The following is a 22,977-nucleotide window of genomic DNA, read 5'->3' on the forward strand; positions in this document are numbered from 1 at the left end:
AACTAGAAAGGAAATGATTCTCTTCACCATCCTTCCCCTCCCCGTCCAATCCCACTTCCCAACCCTCTCAGTCTCCAGCCTACAGGTGCATGTGAACACATCCTCGGTTTTCCTCGTAGGCTTTTCAGGACTTGACCCTTCTCTAGAGTGAATTGAGTGGTACCCCTTGATAAGTATTTGTGAAAAAGCATGCTTGATATAAACCCAGCCACAGCCCACAAACTATTCTTGAAACCACTAACACATTAAAATAATTTCACAAAGGACCTAAGAGGACTTAGCCAAGTTTACATCATGATCAAGAGTATAAGGTCTGGGGCCTGAGTGCCCAAGACTGAATCCTGGTTCTGACACTATCTGTGACCTCAGGCAGGTCACTTCACTTTTCTATGCCTTAGAATCTTCATCTGTAAAATGCAGAATCACAGTACTTACCCTCAAAAGAGTTGTTTTGAGGATTGAATGAAATAATGCATATAAAGCACCATGCCAGACATAATAGTAAGTGCTCATAAATATTAGCTAGCATTTAATTCTCCTACAGTGCCTCATGGTTCTATGCCCATAGTCTTTAAAATTGACAACTATTATTTATTAATAATACATTTCCTTAATATGTTCATTTGTCCATACTTAGCCTACTGAATTTTCAATGACATAAGAATAGTTGTTGCTACAATGGCCTAGCATTCCCCCCTGCACTTTGTAATTCTGTACTCCTTTTCCAAGGTCCATTTGCTGGCCCCATCTCTGCTTCCTCTCCCACTCAGACTTGCCCCTACAAAAGTACCCTGTGTTGAACCTCCCTCCCACCTCCCACCTCCCACCCCTTCCTACCCCTCTATGTTGTTACAGAGCCCAATATTATAAAGCAATTATCCTTCAATTAAAAATAAAATTTAAAAGTACCCTGTGTTGCTTTAAGATTTCAGAAGGTAAAAAGAGAGTAATCAAAGAAGTATTTGCAGATGGAAAGGAGCACACTCCTTTGCTCTATTCTTATATTCCACAATGCATCTCCTGTGCATCTATAAGATTGCTATGGGACAGAAAGGCCACCACCTATAGGAGGTTCTGAAGGTTCATTTGCGTAATGTATCACTGGTGTCTCTTCTCTGTGGAAAACATAGCAGCTGGTTTTTCAAGTGGAACTTGCTCCACAATCTTCACCCTAAACTCTGCATTCCTGGCATATTAAGTCACTGAGGATGGAAAGGATACATGCAGGAAAATAAGTCTAGTCTGGCGTGAGCCACATTTTTCTGCCCTCTGTATCTCCACTTCAGCTCCAATTGGTTTGCCTGGGTCAACTGTGTGTTTCTATGTTCTCATAGCACTTGATCCTTAAGTAGCTGATTCACATGGCTTTTCTGGACTAAATTATAGCTCCACACTCCTCTTGCTCTTAAATAATGGAAGGCACATTAACCACTAGAGAGAAATTATTGCTTGAATTCCAAAGAGGCAGTGTGTTCTTCTGGAGATTTGGTAGGTTATTTCTTTCAAATTTACCTTGAATAACAATCAGAGGACAGTGGTGTGTGCTTTTTATGACAACCACCTACATTTCCATCATGAAAGATGAGGATGAGGAATAGAGAGTTATGTTGAAAGAGGAAATCTCCACTTCTCAAAAGCAAGTCACTTTACTCTTCCCCAAAATAAGTATCCAATCCTTTCAGCCCCAAACAGTGGTTGAAGATGGCAAAACCACACAAGACATGTCAGGAAATAGGACAATTTTGGCTCACACCCTGCTGCTTAGCAGAGGGAGTTCTTCCAACATTAGATAAGAGGAGGAGAAATGGCAAAAGATAAATTCTTACCAAGATGCCAAGAGTAAGACTTGATGAGAATGAGGAGTCTTAGATTAGATTGTTCACAATTCCTCACAGCATTGTGGTGGGCACAACTGATTCATGCTATTAGGAGTTAATCTTACTTTCTTGGTCTGTGAGGGGCAACCATTAGTTAGGTAAATGCTAGGATACTCAGTCCCAATTGTCAGTGGCCATGGAAGCTTCATATCCTTGGTGACTTTAGAGGCATCCAGCTGACTTTCTCATCAAAATACCCAACTCATATGAATGAAAGTTACTCAGTCATGTCCAACTCTTTGTGACCCCATGGATTATACAGTCCATGGAATTCTCCAGGCCAGAATACTGGAGTGGGTAGCTGTTCCCTTCTCCAGGGGATCTTACTAACCCAGGGAATGAACCTAGGTCTCTTGCATAGCAGGAGGATTCTTTACCAGCTGAGCCACCAGTGAAACCCAAGAAAACTGGAGAGGGTAGCCTATCCCTTCTCCAGTGGATCTTCCCAATCCAACTCATATGAGATATAAACATTAAGATACATAAGGAAGGGAGATCTGCATTCCTCCACTGGGGGTGTAGGAATGAGCAGATGGTTGATAAGCATATGCTCCTTATTAGAAAATAAAATTTTGTGGGCAGAAAGCAGTACTGATGATGATTTAACGTGATCTGGTTTTCCTCCTCTGCCTTCACTCCACCTAGGGGTGTTAGCCACTTTCCCAACCCCAAACAACATAAAGGTGATGTCCTAGGTATTATTACCTCTCTTGTTCTCTGAAAAAAATGAATCAACAAAATACTGAGGAAAGTAGGAGACACAAAGCAATTTTCATTTCTTCCACACATTAGAAACATTTTCAATTACAGTTCAGCTTCTCTGAGATCTACATCAGTGTTGGTCAAGAGCACAACAAAGCCAGGTTGGAGGGAATCGTTGATAAAGAGGCAAGAAGTAAGAGCTTTGACTCAACCACTCCACTCAGCACACTGGAGGCTCATGCAGGTCCCTGAGATAAAGAGTCATGCTGCTTTATGCCTTGAATGAATCCTACTCTGAACTCCCTCCTCACAGTGTGTCTTGGAAGGGCTTCTGGAAAAGAAAAAAGATCCCTGATGAATGATCACTAGTAAAGTTCTAACAGCTCTTTCAATAGTGAGGGTTTACCTCTTAATCACTGTTTCTCATTGGAATTGAAAGACTCCAGCCCCGTTCACAGTTACAGGTTCCACATTAGTCAAACTGTTTCCTGGGCAGTACCCATAGCTGGTAAGCAGTCACATCCTCCATTCAGTCAGGATATATTCTGGTGGGATTCTGAGTCATTCAGTTCAGTCCACAGAAAGCTCAGTAATGCTCAAGGGAATGAGCAGAGCTTAAAGGTCACAGAAAGCCTTAGGTGCATGGATGTAAGTTATCTCACAGGGCAGCCAGACAGCTGACCAGGGTGGATGGAATATGAATGACATCTCTGACCCTCCCAGATATGTAGTAGTTTACCTTGGTGTTCAAACATAGCAGTCAATCTGAGGAGGAGCTAAGATGGCGGAGGAATAGGACGGGGAGACCACTTTCTCCCCCACAAATTCATCAAAAGAACATTTAAATGCCGGGTAAATTCCACAAAACAACTTCTGAATGCTGGCAGAGGACATCAGGCACCCACAAAAGCAGCCCATTGTCTCAGAAAGGAGGTAGGACAAAATATAAAAGACAAACATAGCAGTCATTCTTAAGGAAATAAAATCTATTTGGGGGCTGCTCTTTCTTCTGATAGGCTTACCAGAAAACTCAAAAAAATATCCTGGTGGATATTCACTCAAGAGCCTCATCATCTCCTTCAATTCTACAGTTGGTCTTGGCATCCCCCAACCCATCCCCAAATATCTGAAAGATAGAATCAGACAATGCGTTGCCTTGCTTCAGCATCAGCAGATGGCTCTGAGTTCTCAACTGTACCCCGAGGGTGTCGATGGGAGCATACACAGTGGAGGTAGTCCACCACATTGTGGGTGAAGAGTGAGCGCAACGGATGCAGGTACTGGAAGAACAGGAGCATGAAGCCAATGGAAATCAGATAAGCAATAATGAGCTGCAAGGCAATCAAGGAATGACAGTAATTCAGTAACACTTTCACTCCAAAGAACTTAAAAACCAAGACCATGATCACATTCTCTATCAATCTCACACTATAGTGCAGGCCCATGTGTCCCCAGTTCTGACCTTTCTCAACAAGGTCCCTATCTGCTAACTTCAACTGCAAAGCTGACCAGCAAGAGAAGTTGATGCCAGCGTAGAGGACAGTAATGGAAATCAACACCACCAGGGTGCCCACTCGGCTGAAATTTTTCTCAATGTTATTGGGCATCTGGGCACCACTCCTCCAGAACTTCACCCAAGGCTCAAAGAGGATGATCAGGAAGTTCAGCAGTAAGAAGGGCACAGCTTTCAACTTCAAGGTGGCTGAAAAGAGCACGAGAATCACGAGGCGGGAGGTGATCTCCAATGTCCGCCAAATGGTGATGCACAGGACTTCTAGTGGCCCAAGGCGAATCTTGTATTCATCATACTTGATCTGGATAGCCAACATGTTGCAGAGGGTAGCCCCATAGGTGACAGATATCAGGGAAAAGACTATGAGCACCGCTGTAAGAAAGAAGAAAAGAAACAGAAAAAATAGGCAGTCAATGTTGATGAACTTTGTACTCTGACCCAGAGATCCAGAGAGACGATAGGCAAGACTTGAGGGCTTAAGAGAAAACCTATGAATGAACACAGCTGTGTAAACCAGGAGCATTCACAGAAAAAAATGGAAATAAACTAATTATTTTTGTGTGATAGGGACTGTAGTAGTTTTTGGTTTTCTACATTTCTCTAGTTTCTAAATTTCCCATGAAATTACAAATGAACATGTACTGTAATACTTTAATAATCATATAAACATACAAAATTAATGTTTTTAAAAAGTGAGTCTCAGGACAAGCATTGAAGGCTTCCCCGGTGACTCAGATCATAAAGAATCTGCCTGCCATGCAGGAGACACAGGAGATGTGGGTTCGATCCCTGGGCTGGGAAGATCCCCTGGAGAAGGAAATGGCAACCCACTCCAGTATTCTTGCCTGGAGAATTCCATGGACAGAGGATCCTGGAGGGCTACAGCCCATGGGGTCATAGAAGAGTTGGACATAACTAACACTTTCAGAACTAGCACTGAGAGGTCACTAACACAAAAAGAGTACATATAAAGGGATAAGCAGCATCTACCTGAAGAAACCTGAGAAAACAATGCTGGAGGCAGAGAGAACTCTATCTGAAAAAAATCCTGTCTTAGAAGACTCAGAGAGAATGCCTTTGGTTATAGAATTCCCTGCTTTGAGGAATATCTTCTTCAAGGAAGTAATCTTGTTTGTGTGTGTTTCTAGAATATAAAATACATCCCGGAAATTCCAAGAGGGCAGAAAGGGCCATGTCTATTTTGTTCACTGCTGTGTCACCAGAACCTAGCACACTGCCTGGAGTATAGTAGGTGCTCGACAAATGTTTGTGGAATTAACGAAGAATTCTGAATTTAGAGAGGCAGAGTAAAATACCTACAATTAGAAGTCCTTGGTTCGGCAGTGCAGAAGCTTGTGCAAATCACTGAATATCTACTTGCCTCGGTCTCCTAGGTCACTGAGATATTCTAGAGTTGCTTGTATTAATCACCAGCAATGCCAGTTTATCACATCAGTGGTATGGTAAACTTTAGGAATCCCCAAATTTCTGGCAGAGTGGTTTAAAAAAAAATTTCCTAGCCCATAACATCCATATCACTGAAGGATCAGTATGCTCCTTAACTTGCTCTCCTGAGTCTCAACTCCAGTGACCCTTTCTTTTTCTTCCTTCCTTTATATCAGAGGATACCAGTCACTAAGAAAGATCTAGAGCTGTCAAGGAGAATGAGAGGCCCAAGTGTACTCATTCAAAAGAAACACTGGAGCTTTCTGTTCTCATAAAAACACTGGATTCAGGGAATTACAGCCATTGAAATGTCAATTTAATCTGCAAGAGAAGTAAAGACCTCCACATGGAAAGCCAAAAAGAAGCACAGCTTTGTTTCCAAGATCTTTTCCAGCCCTAAGTATAGGGTTGCAGTCTCAAGTACTGGAATGGGAGACTAAAGTGCCTACTCTTAGCTTTATTTTTATTATTTATAATTTTTCTAGCTGTATTGGGATATAATTGACATATAACATTGTATTAGTTTAAGGAGTACAAAATGATTATTCATTAAACTCTTAGCTGTATAAACCACACTCAGTGCCATCCTCAAGAGTCGATGCTCCTTATGGAGTTTGGAACTTCAGGGCAGATGTAATGCTGGCCAAGTGTGGTGATGCTTTGCCTTAACTTAGAACTCGTTTGTTGATAGTAGTGTAATAAAAGGCAGAAAGCTTGATGCTTCCAATTAATGTAAAAACACCTTCCATCTGTCTCCCTACAAATACACACATTCTGTAAGAGGTCATAATGCTGCTAGTGAATTTGCTCATCTATGCTGATCCAGATGGCCTCCCAGAGCAAATGGTAAAAAAAGAGGGGTAGCAAGGAGAAGATAGGAGGGTGGGTGAAAATGAGGAAAAGTGAAACCAAAAAGTAGTTTACAAAACCTTAAGAGAGAGGGTATCATCAGAAAGTTTTTAATAGGAGAAATCACCAAAGAATTGAAAATAAGGCCTTGCAGAAAGCTTCCCATACAACCTTTGTATAGTGATATAGTTGGGCTTCCCTGGTGGCTCAGGTGGTAAAGAATCTGCCTGCAATGCAGGAGACCCAGGTTTGATCCCTGGGTTGGGAATTTCCCCTGGAGGAGGACATGTCAACCCTCTCCAGTATTCTTGCCTGGAGAATCACATGCACAGAGGAACCTGGAGGGCTACAGTCCATGGGGTTGCAAACAGTCAAACACGACTGAGTGACTAATACTGTCACTTCATACTTAGAAATATAGGTTCTAAAGGTGGATGTCCTAGATGCCAATCCTTTTTGCCATCCATTAGTTATGGGACCTTGGGGAATTTGTTAAACTTCTCAGTGCCTCTGTTTTCTCATTTTGTAAGATGTGGATAATACCAAGTATCTTATAGCATTGTTGTGAAGATTTAAATGAAATGATCACAGTAGAGAAATCCCTGGAACATAGTAAACTCTATCTGCTAGCCCCTATCATCATCATCACCATTCTCTATTTCCTAAAGTGCAGGAGATGCATTTAATTTACATAGGCACTACCCTGACACTTAGGAAATTAGGTGATTTAAAAACTGATAGAACACCTAGACATAGGCCTCACAAAAATGTGTAAGACCTATAACAAGAAAATGATACAATTTTACTGAAGTATATTTAAAAATATTTAATGAAGTGTACCTCAGTCAAATTGTATATAGTTGGCTCTCTGCATCCACAGATTCAACCAAACATGGATGGAAAATACTCGGGAAAAAATTCCAGTAAGTTCCAAAAAGCAGAACTTAAATTTGCCATGTACTGGCAACTATTTACATAGCATTTACATCATATCCATAACTATTTACATAGCATTTACATTGTATTAGGTATTATAAGTAACCTAGAGATGCTGTAAAGTATATGGGAGGAAGTACACAGGTCATATGCAAATATTACACCATTTTATATAAGAGATTTGAGCATTTGCAGATTTTGGTATCCGTGGGGGGGGGGGTCCCTGAAACAAGCCCCTGCAGATACCCAGGATTGACTGTAATTTTCTTGCTAGAGTTCTTACATATTTATGGCATAGAGTGTAGTGATGTTTCATGGAGGTATATTTATCTCCAAACTCATCAAGTTGTACACATTAAATAGGTAGAGGTTTTTGTCATTTATACCTCAATAAAGTCATTTCTAAATATTAAATGAAATGGAGAGTTCAATTATCTTCTAACATGAAATTAACTGATCCTGCAAAACATGTAAACTCCCTCCAAAATAACCTAAATAATGGAGTGCAATCTCAATCACATTCTCAATAGAATGCTTTGTTTTTCATTGTTATTGTTTTGCTTTGTGTTCTGGTGGGGGAATTGACAAACTGAAAATTCATTCTGTTTGGAAGATCAGGCTAAACTGCTCTATCAGATATGAGCTGTGAAAGGCCTTTGTAAGAAAGGCACAAGACCTAAAAGCAATACAGAATTTGAATACATAAAAATTGAATACTTCAAAATGCCAGAAAATACTACAAGTATATTGCCCCTTACATATAGTGTGCTGCACATCTCTTACATGTATGACATATATATATGCACATTTAAAATGTGTGTATGTGCACACATACAGAACATTATACAAATGTATACATACACACTTATCCACAGCTGGGAAAGGATTAATAGGCAGAATAAGTGAATAGTTCATCCAAATGAATAAGGAAAACACAAACATCACACTAGAAAAAGTGAGTACTATATAGAGATAAGAACAGAACGTCCAAACATGAAATGATGTTCAGCTTCACTCATAAAGCAATTAAAATAATTATCTTATAATTATACAAGTGTTTAGCTTAAGATATGAAGAAACAGGCACATTCATACACTTGGGAATACAAATTCATGCAACCTTTTGACAGTACTGATGAAATTCTAAACATACATACATATCTTTTCTCCCAGCAATTCTACTGCTAAGAAGTTATTCTACAGAGTCTCATTCCAGTACACAGACACTTTAAATAAAGATGTTCAAAGGAGTATAGTCTGTAATCAGAGAAAAACTTCGCATGGAAAAATTATAAATTAACTTTAATCCTACCAACAGAAGATTAGGGAAGTAAGAAAGAATGGTCCAATTCATATAAAAGAAATATATAGTATATTTATCAATATTATCATATATGTATCTATAATTATTATATATGTATATATAATTAACTATTGAAGAAACATGGTATACTTTTGAAAAAACATGTTGCTGAAAAGAATGTTTAATACAGCCCTTTTTGGGCAAACATATGGGTCATGTGCTCAGGCATGTCTGACTCTTTTTGACCCCATGGACTGTAGCCTGCCAGGCTCCTCCTGTTCATGAGATTTCCCAGGCAAGAATACTGGAGTGGGTTGCCATTTCCTTCTCCAGGAGATCTTTCTGACCCAGGGATTGAACCCACGTTTCCTTCATTGCAGGTAGATTCTTTACCATCTGAGCCACAAGGGTAGCTACACACACGTACATATATTGTATGTATGTTTATATTTACACAGTGAAAAGAAGTCTGGAAGGATATACATTAAATGGTAAACAGATTACCTTTGGGAAATGAGATTACCTCTCCTATTTTACATATATTATGTACAGTTTTGAATCTTTACCATAATCATGCCTGATTGTTATAATTAAAAAAAAATAACGACAAAAAATAGTAATACATGATCATGGTGAAAAGGAATTCAAAACATATAAAAGGGTATAAAGTAAAAGCTAAAAGCCAGCTGACTGCTCATTTTCACTCCCTAGAGGTAAATCGTTTCTTGCATATCTTCGTAGAAATAGTCTGTGCATATACAATTACCTGCAGGCCCTTCGTTCTGTGCATGTATTACTTTTATAATGCATAATATTTTAATTAAGTGATTTAATTACCCTCAAAATTCTCAGGAGGAATCATTTCCAGAGATTTTTCTCCCCAACTACTGTCAATTCTAGGTATGCAAAAAGCTTCAAGACCAGCAGAACTTCATGAACAATTCTTAGCAGAGAAAAAAGAGGACATATTTCCTCCCTACATTTATTTGAAACATGGGGCTTTGTGAAGCAGGGTCAATACATGATAATAAGGAAATGGTCCAAAGCTATACCCACAGCTGTACCAGCTCAGGCCCAAGTAGATGAAGCTAATCTTAGGCTGTTAAAAGTCATTAACAGTACTTTATCTCAACTTTTGAAACACTGACTCACACTTCATCCTCTGCTAGAGGCTTACTCATCCCAGGATCCCTCTTTAACAAATGGGAGATTAAGACAGTGACCTCTTTGGTAACTTCTTCTAAAGAACACAGAGAAGGTCAGAACTGGGGCCAGGACTGACCCTCACCAGTATTCAATCCATACCCTTTTTCTTTCTCCCCACTGGAGATGGAAGGAAGGAGTGATTCAATCAGTGATTCCCAAAAGTGGCTGATCAGAATCAATCAGGGTACTTTCAAAAAATGCAGATTCCTGTATTAACTGACTTAGGTCTGAGTATGGAATGTAAGTTGTAAAAGGAGCTTTCGCCCAGTGATTATGTTTTCTCATGATCAGAATACTAGGGAAACTCTTATTAAAAGGCAGCCATCCCTATACCAACCAACCAAACACCCTCAATGCAATGTAAACACTGTGGGTAGGAAACATGTCCTACTGGCTGCTGGTATTACTCACTTCTGGGCCCAGAGACGGTTTATCTATGATGTTTTTAGTCTAAATACCTTACCCAGGTTTAAGAAATCTGGCAGGCCTGAGATATCTGGCTCTGCAAGTTGACTATCGGTGCTGTCCAACAGAAAGTTCTATAATACCAATACAGTAATCACGAGGTATACATAGCTGCTGAGTACTTGAAATGTGGCTCGTATGACTGAGGAAATACATTTTTTAAATTTTAAATAGTCACAGGAAGCTGGTGGCCAGTATATTGGACAGTTCAGGTCTAGATTTCTAAGACCCTGATTTCAGTGGAACCCACCCCTCGCCTGACCCCACTCACCTCTACCCAGGGTGACCTCTGCAGAGATCAGAGTCACATAGAGCTGATAGGTCAGCTGGGGCACTGAGCCCAGGAAGGCTTGAATCTGTGACATACGTTTGTAGGCATTGCGGTGCATAGCCAGGGTCCGGATGGAGTGGCCCACCTCCCATTCTATCAGCACCTCCTCGCCATTTATTAGCATCTTCTTTCGGGTGAGGCTGACATAGGGCTCCTCCTGCCCCTCTTTCTTCCACAGTGTGAGGTACTTAATCATGGCCTCCAAACATCTGCAGAAGTAAAGCATCATGGGAATTTAACTAAAGCTGTCCTAGAAAGAAATTGGTGGTGAGAGGGGATAAATAACTCAGGAAGGTTGTGCTACTTTTTGCCATTCTTTCACTCCTGTTCTTCTCAATTTTCATGAGTCAAACAGCTGGTCATGCCTTCTACAAATCACTTGAATCTAAATCTTTTGTGTTCATTTGGTCATCGACCAACCTAAGAATACCAATTCAGAAGTATTTGAGGACTTAGATATTGCTTTGTCTCCTTAATAATAAGCCTATGACAGAAAAATGACTTGAATACAAAAACATTAATAATGTGTTGAAAGAAAATGATGAAGGTTCCAAAAGGCTCTGGTTTGCATAACACCTTAAGTTCCTGAGGAAAAATGTTGCTTATTCAAACCTTTCAGCTTCATAATCAGGTCTTTTGAGCTCTGCTTTTTCAAGACAAAGCCCACAGGTGTAACTGTCTCAGCCAAAAAGTCTTGGAGGAGATCTGGGGAAAAACCTCTCAAATACACAGGGATGCTTATAAATCAACTATACTCCAATAAAAAATTTAAATAATTTAAAATATACACAGGAAAGCCATTTAGCAACAAAGGTAATTAAAAAGACTTGGCAACTCAGAACCCAATGTACTATATACCTAGGGAACCTCAAAAGACCTCTTTAAAGCTTGTTCTGGGGGTCTCTTGACCTGTTAGGGAACAACAGCCTTTTAAACTTCATTCTTTCTCTACAAAAGAGGAAAATTTTCTTTGATTTGGAATCCCCTACCCCCTCCCCCCACCGCCACCACTACACACAGAGAAATGAATGGAAACTGTGGACTATTTCTTATGATAAGTTGGAACAGCTGTGTCGAAATTTAAGCTGTCTTTCCTGACTGCTGCTTCTGCTGCTGCTAAGTCGCTTCAGTCGTGTCCGACTCTGTGCGACCCCATAGACGGCAGCCCACCAGGCTCCCCCATCCCTGGGATTCTCCAGGCAAGAACACTGGAGTGGGTTGCCATTTCCTTCTCCAATACATGAAAGTGAAAAGTGAAAGTGAAGTCGCTCAGTCATGTCTGACTGTTAGCGACCCCATGGACTGCAGCCTACCAGGCTCCGCCATCCATGGGATTTTCCAGGCAAGAGTACAGGAGTAGGGTGCCATTGCCTTCTCCATTCCTGACAGGCTAAGGGCTATATTTATCTCACCCACTGCCCTTATCACATATTGGACATTTGATAAATATTTGCTGAGTAAGTAAAAGAATAAGAAGGAAGCAAAGAATACAGAGTGAGAAGTGATGGAAGGAGAAGATGATAATGGCAATGAAATTTAACAGATAAAGAGACCAAAGACAAGTTCAGAGATTTATATGCTCTCTAGACCTAATGGGAAAGAGCACTGGCCGGCTGCCATTCTCCACAGGATCTCTCTTTTCTTAAAAATGTTTATTTTATATTGGACTATAGTTGATTTAAAATGTTATGTTAGTTTCAGGTGTACAGCAAAGTGATTCAGTTCTACATATACATGTATCCTTTTTCAAATTTTCTTATTTAGATTATTATGAAATATTGAACAGAGTTCCCTGTGCTATACAGTAAGTCTTTGTTGGTTATCTATTTTTTAAAAAATATTTATTTAGTTATTAGGCTTCACCAGGTCTTATTTGTGGTATGTAGGAGCTAGTTCCCCAACTGGGGATCCAAACTAGGCCTCCTGCATTGGGAGCACAGAGTCTTAGCCACTGGACCATCAGCCAAATCCCAGTTACCTATTTAAAAAATAGTAGTGTGTATGTCAATCCCAAACTCCCAGTTTATCTCTCCCCTTCACCTTTCCCCTTTGGTAACCATAAATTTGTTTTCTAAGCCTATGATTCTGTTTCTGCTTTGTAAATAAGTTCATTTGTATCATTTATCCACAGGATGCCTTTGACATTGGTGCATGTGTGCCAGCTTGAAGCATGTAGCTTGAAACATCTGCACTGTAAGGAAAACTGAAATCCAGGAGAGAAAAAGATAGAAGGAAAAAACAGAGAAGAAAAAAAAAAAGCAACTTTCTCCTCTGATTCAGGAAAAATGCATATGTTCACTTCCAACAAAAGATTTTAGATTTTAATCCAAGCCCATCAATGTTGTTGCTGAATAAAATATTGGGGGGGGGGGCGGTTGCATGAAGAATCCTGTTCCTGCTTCTATTCTTAAGGCTATTTACTGGTTTATGTAAGCATGTTTGCCTTGCTTATAAATGGCACAACATGAGAATACATTTTCACTTCCAGAGGTATCTTTGCATTACATGTAAGAAAGCCAGGCCCTCCAAACACCTTCATGTGCCTAATAGCACTAATCAAGTTCCTACCTACCTAAAAATGTAATTTGCCTTGAAAATAAGCATTATCAAGCATATGATCTATGAGCTTTTAATTATTTTTCCTGGCTGTAGGGTTAGCTGACTGAGGTTATAAATGCTTTCCAATCATATCTAGTCAAAGTTAAATGATAAAAATGAAACAGAGTACTCAAAACTATGGATGATCCAAATTAAAGATGGCTTGGGAGGCCGCAAAGCAAAGAGAGAAGTCAAAATGGGGAGCTGGGGAAATACTTACTGAAATTTGCATCTTCAGGAGGGAGGGGACACATGTATGCCTATGGCTGATTCATGTTGATGTATGGCAGAGACCATCAAAATATTGTAAAGTAATTATCCTCCAATCGATATAATTTTTTTTAAAAGAGCACTTGAACTTTTAATTCAATAGATTGCATTTAAAAAGCGAGAGAAGAATGGTTTCCTTGCTCCTCTAATGACATCTCTAAATGACATCTTGATTCAAAGTTCAAGATGAGGTCTTTCTTTCACAGCTTAACTTCAAAGATTTAGACCTGGAAAGGACCTTTAGATTACCTAGTCCAGAGCTTGTATAGGCCAGCTGAGTCACATCTGAAGAACAGCTGTGTCTTGTTTGGTTCAGACAGTGTTTTTATTTAATTACCAAAATCACTTGTCAAAATATTAAGTCATTCTATTTCCCACAAAATCCTGTCTTGAGTGCTTCTCCTGAAAAGTTGGGGCCTTGGCGATACTGGGTCTGAATTCCCACAAGGAAACAACGAACTGGAGCTGTGGAGCAGTTGCCTCCTTTAGGCTTATCTTGTGGACTCCAGATTGCCATAGCACTCACTACTCTCCATCATTTCTTTAAAAATGAAACTTCATTTTTATTTATCATCACACATGAAGCTACTGTTTTTCTCTTGTCTTCCCTTGCTCATTTATGATACTTGCCTGACCCCTGTTAAGTGTTTGAGTTTGAGACCCATGATCTAGCCCAAGCCATTTATTTTACAGATGAAGGAACTGAGGCTCAAGGCATCCTCAGGGATTTCACCAAGGCTACATAACTAGTCAATGACAGAGGGGGTGAGGGGGCCCACTAGATTCCAGGTCTCCTGAATTTCAGGCCACTGTTTCTACTGATGTCTCAAATTTTCACTGATGGAGCATAATCAATTCCTCCCCGTTTAAATATGTTGATAAAATTTTTTCTTTAAAGAGTTCCATCCTTAGCCAGTTTCAGACTGTTTATGTCTCTGATGATGAAACATCTCCCCAATCGCAATTACAACATCAACACTATGATCCATATTCCTCAGCTGACTGCAGATTTCTGCCTCTCTTGCAATCAAGATAAACTTGGTCCATTCTTTCCTACTGACCTCATAAATTTTGCAACATCTCTCTATCTTGAAAATCCCGTAGCATCCAGATGAGACTTCTGATGCAGATGCCTGTCCCCCTTAGGATAAGGCACATTCTTATCCTTTCAAAGCAATCAGAATGGAAAGACTCAATATTATTATATTGTGCTACAGCATCCAGATAGACTTTCTTCCTTTGCCCCTTCTAACCCTGTACCTTTATTGCAGAAAGATACAAAGGGATAAACAGGGGACCAATAAACTGCCAGGGAAAACAAACTACAAAGGGTTGGGGTACCAGATGAGCACAAATGGCTTAAAATATTTCCCAGATGTCAAATAACTCCAGAAAATTTGAAAATAGCAGTCACAGCAGCCCAAGCAGCTCAAGGTAAAGAAACTGAATGTGAGATGGGACGGAGAGGGTAAGGAACTTCCACCCAATGTAAAGAGCGTCTAAAAGGCGGGGTCAAAATAACATACTCCAAAGCTATGGCCGGTGTTCACAAGGTGATCACATCAATTGGTCTCAAATTCAGATAGCAAACATTGTCAGATGAAGTCTTATTAATGGTACCAAACATGGTTTTGAAACACAGGTACATGCTACATGTTCATTGCGATGGCACTTAAGACTGCAGATAAGACTTTGTGGGTGGCAGGCAGGGAAGTCAAGAGTGGGAGGGAATAGAAGAATCGATTCAATTAGAGGCACAGTAGCAGTCTTAAAAAATATTAAATTCATCCTTCTCTGCACAATGAGTGGGGGTAGAGGAGGAGGGAAAAGATGGAAAAGTTGCTCACCTGATAACAGGTCCCATGAGGATTAGATGCATAAACAATGATAGTGGCTTGTCTTTGGCCAGGTCTCTGTGGACAAAAATGAGGGTCAACTGGACCATGATGGATGAAAACATAAAGAAAGAAAAGGTGTACGTCATCCAGTAGGTTTCACTATTCTTCCGGTACATTCTAACCATATACAAGGCAGATGCTGCCTCCCCACAGTACAAAAAGGTGGAGAAGAGGATGCCAAATGGAAAGGTAAATCGGGGGTTGGCCCCACGGATGACATCTTCCTCAAGAGAGGATATCGGGTCCACGTTTGACTCTTCGGGAATTTCAAAAACTTGGTCCATTGTTGAGGTTCCAACTGTTGTGGTCTGGTTTTCAGAGAACTACCGCCCCTCCCCCACCCCCCAAAGAACGTGCAACAGCTGCAGTCCAAGTATTGGTGAGGAAAGCTGTCAAGTCCAATTCCAGAACGGAGATCTACTAGTTAGAGCAGGAGATCCCTCTCTTCTAGTCTCAAATTAGACTTGTTGGAGTTTGAGATGAAGGATCCAGGAGCACCACTTTGAACTTGACTCTTGATTAGGCCGGGATTCCAATCGTCAACACACGTGCTGTGGAATTTGGACAAGGCAAAAGCAAACATCTTAGCGCCCAGTCAGGGGTCCAATTCCAGTCGTCTAAGGAGCCATGGGAACTGCTGTTTCGGTGGCGGTTCCGCCTTTCGAAGCCCTCTAGGCAGCGGGGCAGGCCGATTTCCTGGGGCACCCACACTCAGCAGCTGCTCTCGAGGAGCGCTAACCAGTGTGCTCTCTCAAATCGGCCGAGAACTGATCCAGGTCAGAAGTGGGGGTTGCAGCCTGAATGTCCCTTCGGGATTCAGTTCAGTGACCAGGTACCTAGCTATTGCTAAGCTGCGGCTGTTAGCTCGCCTGCTCGCGGGCGCTCTCTCCAGACCCACGCTTAGTCAAAGGTTCTCACGTCGGCTTCTCGGATTCCCCAAGCTCCGCGCCCAAGGCAGCCCGACCAGAGGCAGGAGCAGAGCCACAGCCCCGTCCCCAAGCTCAGTCACCGGGGAGCAAAGTGGCGTGCGCGTCCGCTACAGGATCCAGAGAAAACTGGAGGGGCTTCTTTTCCACCGAGAAACTTTGCTAGCGAAAAACACAACGTGCGGGGTGCCAACCCAGCCGGACAAACGTCACCAAACTCTTGGGCGCCGTCTGCTGCCGGGGTCCTGCCGGCCCGCAGTTCCAGCTGTGAAAGATCGGTGACTTCAGGAACTTAAAAGGCACACAGAGGGCGGGGGTGAGCGGAATGCGAGAGACAGCTGGGACCAAACAAAACCAGTCTGCGACTTCCAGGGCGGGCAGATGAAAGATGCTCGGTGCGTAGAGGAGCAACAAAAGGGGGCTTGGGCCAACCTTTAGAAGGATTTCTTATCATGACCCCCGAACCCTGGAGGGGGCTACAGCTTTCCTCTTGCCCCAGAGCAGCAGACGCCCACTTCTACCCCTCCCTCCCTAACTAGCTCGCTCCCACACTCGCTCAACCCACGCGGTTAAGCAGGTGTGTCTCTCTCGGCCTCAGGGTTGAATCTTCCTAGGTCCTATTGCCCTCCAGATTTTGTTACTGTTGGGTGGAGGACAGACCTGGGAGGCAATCCGGCCGTAGAGTTTCCTTTCCAAGAGAGACTGTATATAGCCGAAGGGAGAAAGAAAAAGATAGAGGGGGTGTCGAGACTCAAGGTCAGCCCACCGACCCATATTATATGCCTTGATTTCTCCACTTGAAAAATGAGGCCAAGGTAGGAACTTTAGAACGAACTTTCAGGTCTTTGGTTGGAAGGTTCTGAAGAGGTGCCAAATTCTAAATTGACTGGAGAGGAGCCAAGTGAGCTGTTAAGAAAAACTGAGAGGGGTGTCTTAAAGAGCTCTGAGAATTGCCTAGATTCTTAACAGTAATCCTCCCCCACCTAGCTGAATTTTGGTTTTGTGCCTTCATTTGCATAATTCTAAACCCCAGAGAAAAAGAGAAAACATCTGCCTCTTGGTAATAATACAAATGTAGCAGAGCCTTGCCAATCTCCTTTTGCTGCAGGAAGTCAGTAAAAAGAATCTAGATGAGGAATGGCCAAGTCACAGCCACCAACAGGATGGCCTGGAGAAAGGCTGGTCTGGCTGTGGTGGCGCTTTCTCAACATTCCTGTGATTGCTGCCTCCCTCCAGGGCTGATCCAGGCACAGATGAGCTTCTACAAGGTTGTTGCCTTTTGAGACACATGTGGCAGTTGGGTTAGCAGACTGATCCTGCCTCCTTTCTGTTTCACAAGGTGGGTCAACGGTATCAGAGAACACGTCACACATAGGGTTGAGGAGCTGGGGCTTTCCAAAAGGCACCAAATTCTTTGCCAACAGTAAGTATGTGGTATGAAGCTTCCTGGGGGCTTCTTTGGAAACCTTTCCCAAGATGAATCACAAGTAGGGTGACAAACTCTTCTGTTTGCTGAGTTGATCACCCTAACATGGGAGACTGAAGCTAGGAAGAACGTAGAATCCCCATGTTTTTCTTTTTATCCTTTCCTCCTTCCCTGTGCCCTTCAAAGTGTTAGTCACTCAGTTGTGTCTGACTCTTTGTGACCCCATGGACTGTAGCCCACCAGGCTCTTCTGTCCATGGAATTCTCCCAGCAAGAATACTGGAGTGGGTATTCCCTTCTCTGTCCATTCCCTTCTCCAGGGGATCTTCCCAACCCAGAGACAGAATCCTGGTCGCCTGCATTGTAGGAGCCATCAGGGAAGCCCTGAGCCCTTGTCACTCCCCAAATATGCAAATCTTCACTGCCTTCTTACTTTTTTCTGTCTGACATTTAAGGCTCTCTATAATCATCATCACACAATTTTCCTCTCCAGCTTCATCACCCACGTTACCCTGCCACACCCTTTGCTCCAGTCCAACAGGTTTTCTCACTTAATCATACTTGCCTTGATGTCTCAGTGCCTTGTTGAGGCCATTTACAACCCCCTTCACTCTTTTCTTCATCAGTCCAAACCCTAACCTTCTTTCAAGGGGCAATTCAAGCACTCCCTCCTCCAGGAAGCCTTTCCTCACCTCCCCATCTCTCATTTTCCCCTCTGTCTTGGTGATACTGGCATATACTCTCTTGTGCTAGTCCTTGGACTCTTTTTGTGTTTGCCCTGCCTCCTAAACAGAAGTGTAGACTCAGGGAGGGATGCTCAATTAATATTTATTGTGGTTCTTGTTGATGATAGTGATTAACAAGTGGTGATGATGGTGAAGCTTCCTCCCCATGCTTCCTCCAGTAAAACATGCAAGATGCAAGCACACTCATCCCTAAAATTTGTAGCCACTGTAGCTAGAGCATAAAGTCCTGTGGGAACACCTAATGCCTCAATCAGCCATTCAGTTCACAAAGGATGTCAGCACTTCGCAGAGTTCCATTTTTTTGGGGTCAATCCCACAGTTTAGCACAAAATTACAAATTGTTTCAAGTATATAATTTTTTATTTCACCACTAAATTACTCTAAGTTCCTTAAAGGCAGAGATGCTACTGTTACATTTCTTTGATTCCCCTAAGGTTGGTATAGACCTGTAAATCTCCTGCTCTCTGATCCCCCTCACTCACCAGTGTCTCTATTTTCAGCCCTAGGATTCTCTGGTGCTTTAGGTCACTAAATCCTCTGGTCTCTTATTTCCTTGTTCCTTTAGCCCTGCTGGGAGAAACTGAGAATTTTCCCTGTTTCTGTCTACCTCTTTCCTCTTTTAGGCAATCTCTAGACTCCAGCCCTTTATCTTCTTAAGACTAGAGACGCTGGAAATGTTGATATTTGTAAGACTACTGTGGCCCTGGGAACCCCTTCCCCATTAACAGCATTGATCTCCTAAGGACTGACAATCTGAAGTGATACCTCTAGGCTTCCCCCTGAGAGCTAGCTAGGCTGTGTTCAGGGGTTTGGTAGGGCAGGAAAGGAGGACTCAAGATTTGACTCCTCACTCCCCCTACCTCTGACTCAGAAGGAACAGAGAATGGGTCTAAAAGCCATTGAAAAGCTCTTGGCATATTTATTAGTTTTCAAAACCCCTCTGAATGACATAAGGTTCAAGGATAGGTTTGAGCTTGCAAAGCCACTGCAGCCAGAGCTGACTCATAAGAGGTAGCTGGCATTCATGAGGGAAGAGAGAAAAGAGAGAGATGGGTAGGAAGTGGCTGATAGTCCAGTCTCACAACACTACCTAGTGGGAGGTGATGGGCAAGGCCTGGAGAAGTAGTAGTTAGGATGGAAGAATGGCTTCTGTCTATAGAATGCTCAGTTTGGACTGTCAGAATCCTTAAAAGACATGTAGTGCAAAATCAGTCAGGTATCCTCTGGGCCTTCTCTTTTTGCCCTGAGTTCCTTGAGGACAAAGACTTTTGATTATCCTATTCCAGGCTACTTGTTCATCATCCATTTTCCAAAGTGGCTGCACCATTTTACATTTCCATCAGCACTGTGTTTCTCTACATCCTCAACACACTTATCTTTTTTTCATTATAGACATCCTAGTGGTTTTATTTTTAAAAAATTATTTATTTGGCCATGCTGTGTCTTCGCTGCTTTTGTATGCATTTTCTCTAGTTGCAGCAAGTAGGGGCTACTCTTCATTGTGGTGCGAGGGCTTCTCATTGTGGCGGCTTCTCTTGCCGTGTAGCGTAGACTCTAGGCAGCACACATGCTCAGTAGCTGTGGCGTGTAGGCTGTAAGTGTGCAGGCTTCAGTAGTTGCAGCATACAGGCTCAATAGTTATGGCTCACAGGCACTGGAGTGTGGGCTCAGTGGTTGTGGTGACAGGTTAGTTGCTCCACGGCATGTGGAATCTTCCCAGACCAGGGATCGAACCTATGTCCCCTGCATTGTCTGGCAGATTTCTATCCCATGCACCACCAGGGAAGTCCCCTAGTGGATTTTGATTTGCATTTCCCTGAACTGGACATGGAACAAAAGACTGGTTCCAAATAGGAAAAGGAGTATGTCAAGGCTATATATTGTCACCCTGCTTATTTAACTTATACACAGAGTACATCATGAGAAACGCTGGGCTGCAAGAAGCACAAGCTGGAATCAAGATTGCTGGGAGAAATATCAATAACCTCAGACATGTAGATGACACCACCCTTATGGCAGAAAGTGAAGAGGAACTAAAAAGCCTCTTGATGAAAGTGAGAGAGGAGAGTGAAAAAGTTGGCTTAAAGCTCAACATTCAGAAAACGAAGATCATGGCATCTGGTCCCATCACTTCATGGGAAACAGATGGGGAAACAGTGGAAACAGTGTCAGACTATTTTGAGGGGCTCCAAAATCACTGCAGATGGTGACTGCAGCCATGAAATTAAAAGACGCTTACTCCTTGGAAGGAAAGTTATGACCAACCTAGATAGCATGTTAAAAAGCAGAGACATTACTTTGCCAACAAAGGTCCCTCTAGTCAAGGCTATGGTGTTTCCAGTGGTCATGTATGGATGTGAGAGTTGGACTATAAAGAAAGCTGAGCGCCAAAGAATCGATGCTTTTAAACTGTGGTGTTGGAGAAGACTCTTGAGAGTCCCTTGGACTGCAAGGAGATCCAACCAGTCCATCCTAAAGGAGATCAGTCCTGGGTGTTCATTGGAAGGACTGATGCTAAAGCTGAAACTCCAATACTTTGGCCACCTTATGTGAAGAGTTGACTCACTGGAAAAGACTCTGATGCTGGGAGGGATTGGGGGCAGGAGGAGAAGGGGACGACAGAGGATGAAATGGCTGGATGGTATCACCGACTCGATGGACATGAGTTTGAGTAAAGTCTGGGAGTTGGTGATAGACAGGGAGGCCTGGTGTGCTGCGATTCATGGGGTCGCAAAGAGTCAGACACGACTGAGCGACTGAACTGACTGATTGATGGGTAAATTGAGTGTGTGTATATGTGTAAGATCATTTGAACACCAGTTGGTTGCAGCCACTTATTTCAATAAACATTTATTTGTAATAGCAGTAAGAGAAAGATCTCAGCTCTCAAGGAATTCACACAGTATAATAGACCCTTTTTTGCAGGCATATCTGTACAGCAGAATCCCTTTATTTTGGGGGTGAGGACATAAGACTCTTGCTAATAAGTAGGGCCCCCTTATAGTTGGGGCACAGGCCTATAACTTAGGCTTCCTTAATGCAAGGAACTGGGAGCCAGTGGCCCAAAGAAGTGGACAATCTCCAATTCAGACAGTCATGACAGTGTGCCTCTTGGTTCTTCCAATGTGGGAAGTGTCATTGACCTTTGCTCCAGTTAATGTGCTTTATATTCACCCCAATATTTGCTGCTTTGCTCTGAAGCCCCACTGTTCCCAGCCAATGACTAAGCACAGAAGGAGTCAGGCCCATTTCCGGGAGACATAGGACTATGTGGCCTGTGACTTTGGTAACAGGACTCCCCATCAGCCTGGTCCAACTTCATTAGCACTAAACTTCAGTCTATGACTCTTCCTATTTAACCTTCTTCTTTCCTTCTCTCATCCATAAAGGTCAGATTTACATTGTAGTTTAACAGCTCTCCCAGCTTCTTCTGGCTCCCTCCCTACATTCTCTCACAGATATTTTCCCCAATAAGGCTCCGCTTGTCTAATCCCAGCTGGGGTTTTGCATCTGTGAGGACCTGAGCTAACCCACTAATGGTAATAGCATGATGGTAGTCATGATAACAGCCGTGATGTTGACTGTGTAGTCCTGGGTCAGGTTCTCCAGTCCAACTTGTGATTCTGGGAGCTATTCATTACCCACTCCAGTATTCTTGGCTGGGAAATCCCATGGACAGAGGATCCAGGCAGACTAGAGTCCACAGAGTCACAAAGAGTCAGACACAACTGAGCATGCACGCATCCATGCAGTAGGGAAAATAGATATTCATCTGTTAAAATCAAAAAAGAACCTTAACCAATCATGTCACAGAACCATCTTTTTCAACTACCTAACAGAACCTAAGTGAACAAAAGGGTTTCCCTAGTAGCTCAGCTGTTAAAGAATCCTCCTGCAATGCAGGAGACCCTGCATTGCATTCAATTCCTGGGTCAGGAAGATCCTGTGGAGAAGGAATAGGCTACTCACTTCAGTATTCTTGGGCCTTCCTGGTGGCTCAGACAGTAAAGAATACACCTGTAATGCGGGAAACTTGGGTTAGACTCCTGGGTTGGGAAGATCCCCTGGAGGAAAGCATGGCAACCCACTTCAGTATTCTTGCCTGGAGAATCCCCCTGGACAGAGGAGCCTGACGGGCTATAGTTCATGGAGTTGCAAAGAGTTAGACATGACTGAGGAAACTAAACATAGCACAAGTGAACAAAATTAGGAGTGACTTTGCTTCTGAAAGAAGAGTCTAAGGCAATTTCCTGGCTTACCCTGTCTCAGAAATGTATAGGTGGCTATGATGGGTGTCCAGCTATTTTCTTCCCTCTCTGCCTTCAAGATCTGAAGGCGCATCCTGAGAGTTGCTTCAAGCAGCTGACTATCAACTGAAACTGGAGAGACTAGGAGAAGCGTCTATTCAGGTGAGGCCTGGAAGAAAAGTGAAGCAGAAAACAAAAGTTCACAAACTACCAAGTAGGCATCTAAAGAGATTTTCTCAT

The 22,977-nt window shown here is 42.4% G+C and overlaps 1 protein-coding gene across 6 annotated transcripts; it reads right to left on the reverse strand.

Annotated features, from left to right (window-relative positions):
- Positions 1 to 2,629: 2,629 nt before the first annotated feature.
- XKRX (XK related X-linked) lies at positions 2,630 to 16,921 on the reverse strand. 6 transcript variants are annotated; one of them, XM_044936593.1, is made up of 5 exons: positions 15,343 to 16,921; positions 10,568 to 10,836; positions 4,042 to 4,464; positions 3,735 to 3,910; positions 2,630 to 2,910 (listed from the first exon to the last, which is right to left on the reverse strand). In XM_044936593.1, exons 1-4 carry the CDS (start codon positions 15,675 to 15,677, stop codon positions 3,768 to 3,770), a joined length of 1,170 nt encoding a protein of 389 aa, XP_044792528.1. In that variant the 5' UTR covers positions 15,678 to 16,921; the 3' UTR covers positions 2,630 to 2,910; positions 3,735 to 3,767. The 6 variants fall into 6 exon arrangements, 5 of the variants coding, with proteins under 5 accessions (XP_044792528.1, XP_044792529.1, XP_044792526.1 ...); XM_044936594.1 differs by lacking the exon at positions 3,735 to 3,910 and having other exon boundaries at positions 15,343 to 16,919; XM_044936591.1 differs by having other exon boundaries at positions 3,735 to 4,464; positions 15,343 to 16,918.
- Between the last annotated feature and the right edge of the window lie 6,056 nt (positions 16,922 to 22,977).

This window comes from Bubalus bubalis, chromosome X, assembly GCF_019923935.1.
Source record: "Bubalus bubalis isolate 160015118507 breed Murrah chromosome X, NDDB_SH_1, whole genome shotgun sequence".
Taxonomy (NCBI): Eukaryota; Metazoa; Chordata; class Mammalia; order Artiodactyla; family Bovidae; genus Bubalus; species Bubalus bubalis.

Excerpts from the sequence above, each read along its gene's own strand:
- XKRX (XM_044936591.1), bottom strand. The coding sequence starts at position 15,677 with ATGGACCAAGTTTTTGAAATTCCCGAAGAGTCAAACGTGGACCCGATA. Across the intron at positions 10,837-15,342 it reads CTCATGGGACCTGTTATCAG|ATGTTTGGAGGCCATGATTA; the intron begins GTGAGCAACTTT and ends TTACTTCTGCAG. Across the intron at positions 4,465-10,567 it reads AGAGGTCACCCTGGGTAGAG|CGGTGCTCATAGTCTTTTCC; the intron begins GTGAGTGGGGTC and ends TCTTTCTTACAG.